Source organism: Gossypium hirsutum, chromosome A05 (assembly GCF_007990345.1).
Source record: "Gossypium hirsutum isolate 1008001.06 chromosome A05, Gossypium_hirsutum_v2.1, whole genome shotgun sequence".
Taxonomy (NCBI): domain Eukaryota; kingdom Viridiplantae; phylum Streptophyta; class Magnoliopsida; order Malvales; family Malvaceae; genus Gossypium; species Gossypium hirsutum.
In genome coordinates, this window is record NC_053428.1 from 24,286,182 (window position 1) to 24,289,670 (window position 3,489).

Here is a 3,489-nt window from a genome sequence, read left to right on the forward strand (position 1 = left end):
TAAAAAAACATACTAATACATTTAAAAAAACATATTAATACATTATATACACAATTAATTTTATTTATTAACAAGCATATAACCCCATTTACTCATTACTTGCCTTTATTCTTATTAATTTGTGCTATGCATTTGAATCAACCCGTTTTAGATTGTGATAAATGTGATCAATTAGAACAAACAATCCACTCTTTAAGCATTATGGAACTCAAGTCATTGGAGATTCGCCTTTGAAATCGTTTACGTTTTATTCTCAGATTAATTTTGGTTTAAAGCCCAGTTAAGAAACTTCCGTTGATGAGACATGAAGAGAAGCGAGGGAAAGGGAGAAAAAAATGAAGGTGTCAAACTTTTACAAGTTGCTTAGAAAATCTGAAAAACAAAAAACAACAGCTGGGATCTACTCTTCTTCTTCATCGGTGAGAAATTTACCAGTCCCAGGGTTTATAGCAGCAAAGAAGAAGAAAGCAAATTTATTAACAAGCATATAACCCCATTTACTCATTACTTGCCTTTATTCTTATTAATTTGTGCTATGCATTTGAATCAACCCGTTTTAGATTATGATAAATGTGATCAATTAGAACAAACAATCCACTCTTTAAGCATTATGGAACTCAAGTCATTGGAGATTCGCCTTTGAAATCGTTTACGTTTTATTCTCAGATTAATTTTGGTTTAAAGCCCAGTTAAGAAACTTCCGTTGATGAGACATGAAGAGAAGCGAGGGAAAGGGAGAAAAAAATGAAGGTGTCAAACTTTTACAAGTTGCTTAGAAAATCTGAAAAACAAAAAACAACAGCTGGGATCTACTCTTCTTCTTCATCGGTGAGAAATTTACCAGTCCCAGGGTTTATAGCAGCAAAGAAGAAGAAAGCAACGTTGAACAACACAAGAGGTTCAATATCGCTAATGGGGATTCCAGTCTCAATGTTTAACTGTGCTAGAGCTCCTTTCCCTGTAATAATTTCTCCTATCAATGAGAAAGCAATCCCCAGCTGAGCCAATCTTCCAACAAAAAGCTCATTTGCCTTTGTGAATCCAAACAATGGACCTGAAATCACACCACAAACCCTACATGTATCATGTATGTTTAGTTTATTTAGAGTTTTTCATATATACTTTTTTATCTGAAAATGAAAAGGATGAATACCATACTCTGTTAGACTATATAGTATAATGCAGAGCAACTTTGTTGTGTTAGAGATTCTAAAATGGCAGATTGTATACCTCCTTCTTTGAGACCCAATGCTCCCCTAATGCCTTTCCCGGGAGGGATAACCGCCCCTTCAATCCCGGTAGGAGGGTCATCGACAAAGCGACCTCGGTCACCCAATGCTCCAATGGCTCCAAGGAGTGTGAAGAGAATGAAGAAGAGAAGAAGGGGTTCAGCTTCATAAATGGGAATTCCAGTCTCCAAATTCAGCTGTGCTAGGATTCCTTTCCCTGTTATTGCTTCGCCTAGCAATGATGCCTACAAGTGCCGGATACGAATATTTAATAAACAGAAATGAAGAATTCGAGTAATATAATATATATATGTATTGGTTGCTTGAAAAGAAAGTAACTTACAGCAAAACCAAGCATGGCAACACGTCCCACAAAGAGCTCATTTTGCTTGGTAAAACCAATCCCTCCAGAGGTGCCAAAGATCCCATCTTCAACCTTTGGCTTTGACTTTGGCTCAACCTTTTATATTACAACAAGATGAATATAAACACAATTATAAAAAAAAAAGAAAAAAAGAGTAAAGTTAAATCCCCACTAAAAATATACTAAATGACAACCTAGCTAGAGAACAAATTTGAAATACAATACCCTCTTGGGAGCTGCTTTGGTCTTTGATTTAAAGATAGCTAAAGTGGTGAAAGCTTTGGATGAAGTATGGACACCGTTAGACAATGGATTGAAGAAGAGATGAGAGACAGGTTTAGGCTTGAGCCCTTGAGCTTGGAAATGGAGTAAAGGGTGATCTCTCTTCAAGCTCACTGCATGGCTAGACATGAGCAACATGGTTTGAGCCATTGATTCAATTTAATTCCTTGTATGAGATATTTGAGGACAATTGCTATCTCTTTCTTCTTAGATTTTAATGTATCAGATTTAGGGTTTTTTTAAAGGACACAGATGTGGATGTGGTGCGAGAGTTAGTGACAGGCAATGAGATTGTCCACGTCGTCCTGTACTTGTTCACTCTTAATGGGAGATAATTTCATGCACAAAATAGTTATCTATCAGAACTTGGAATGCAAATTTAACTTTTGAATTTTGATAATAAAATCGAATTTAGTAGTTTTGAAAAAATATTATTGGCATTTTGTTCAACTTGGAAAAACACTTGTAGCTTAAAAAACAACTGGTTTAAATCTTATTGATATGATTCACATATTGTCTAGGATGTTTGTGTCTGCAGAAAAAGAAAAATCTGTGGTGAAGAAGCAAAGTGTGAAATAAACAAAAGCCAGATGTAAGAAAGGTGGCCAAAGTTGAGTCAATCAGCTGAGTTGTTATTTGATGTGAGCCACTCGTAGGGTTGCAGTTAGAAGCTCAATGTTTCATCGTTGCTGTTGTCATCTTGTGCTCCCCATTGATGAGAAGATAACAAACACCATGCGACAAAAGGGAGGGGTATATAGAATATAGTGATCACTTGGGACTTGACACGTTTTACAAGTATGCAATATTCACAGGGTTTTTTTCCAAGACTCCTTCCGCTCAACATTTATGCTTTAAAAACTTCACCCAGGAGCCTCCTAGCTTTCCTGGATTAATCTCTAAGGCCTTTCGTTTAAGCCCAAAACTTTTGGATTTAGGCCTCTTTTTGGATTGACTTTTTGGTGCTACCGAAAGCAAAATTGAGCTACTTGCTACTCTTTTTGGATCATGGTTGCTACTTAATATCATCCAAAAACAACGAGAAAACCAACCATGATCGAATAGTATAAAAACAATACAATTTACTTAAAGCCACCCAAACTAATTGGTGAGCAGCTTTGTTAGCACTTCGACGAATCCAATGAAAAGGAAGATATTGAAAATGTGAACATAACCAACACAGATGTCAAGCAGAAAGCCAAATTCGAGCTACCTAAAGTATGAGAATTCAAAGCATAAACCGTCTCTAGACAATCGAATTCCAAGACAATGTTATTCATATCTGTCGACTTAAGCCAACAAAGCACTTCGCATATAGCCATAACTTCGGCCACGCATGCATTACCTGCAATGGAAAGTGGACCCAACACCTTTGCTACAAACGCTCCCTTTCATCCCGGGCGACAGCACCAAAACCGATCCGTTGATCAACTTCATGGCATGTTGCGTCAACATTGCATTTGAGAGCGCCCAACGGGGGTCGAACCCATGTACCAGCAACAGCAGCCGGCTGTCTGCCACCCCTCGGCAGTACCCGCTGGTAAGCAACTCGAGATGCGGCCCAGTCCTACAGAAAACACGCGGCAAAGGCAACGACACAAGTTGCGATAATAT

At 37.8% G+C, this 3,489-nt stretch overlaps 1 protein-coding gene across 2 annotated transcripts; it reads right to left on the minus strand.

Moving 5' to 3' along the window:
- Positions 1 to 223: 223 nt before the first annotated feature.
- Positions 224 to 2,379, minus strand: LOC107923103 (photosystem II 22 kDa protein, chloroplastic). Of its 2 annotated transcripts, XM_041114053.1 has the most exons (5): positions 1,819 to 2,223; positions 1,573 to 1,689; positions 1,231 to 1,474; positions 842 to 1,054; positions 224 to 432 (listed from the first exon to the last, which is right to left on the minus strand). In XM_041114053.1, the coding sequence occupies exons 1-5, from the start codon at positions 2,023 to 2,025 to the stop codon at positions 401 to 403; spliced, it is 813 nt and encodes a 270-aa protein (XP_040969987.1). In that variant the 5' UTR covers positions 2,026 to 2,223; the 3' UTR covers positions 224 to 400. The 2 variants fall into 2 exon arrangements, with proteins under 2 accessions (XP_040969987.1, XP_016708802.1); XM_016853313.2 differs by having other exon boundaries at positions 224 to 1,054; positions 1,819 to 2,379.
- Between the last annotated feature and the right edge of the window lie 1,110 nt (positions 2,380 to 3,489).

Coding starts and splice junctions, on each gene's coding strand:
- LOC107923103 (XM_016853313.2), bottom strand. CDS start 2,025: ATGGCTCAAACCATGTTGCTCATGTCTAGCCATGCAGTGAGCTTGAAG. Junction 1,475..1,572: donor TTGCCATGCTTGGTTTTGCT/GTAAGTTACTTT, acceptor CGGCACTTGTAG/GCATCATTGCTAGGCGAAGC. Junction 1,055..1,230: donor ATTGGGTCTCAAAGAAGGAG/GTATACAATCTG, acceptor GTGTGATTTCAG/GTCCATTGTTTGGATTCACA.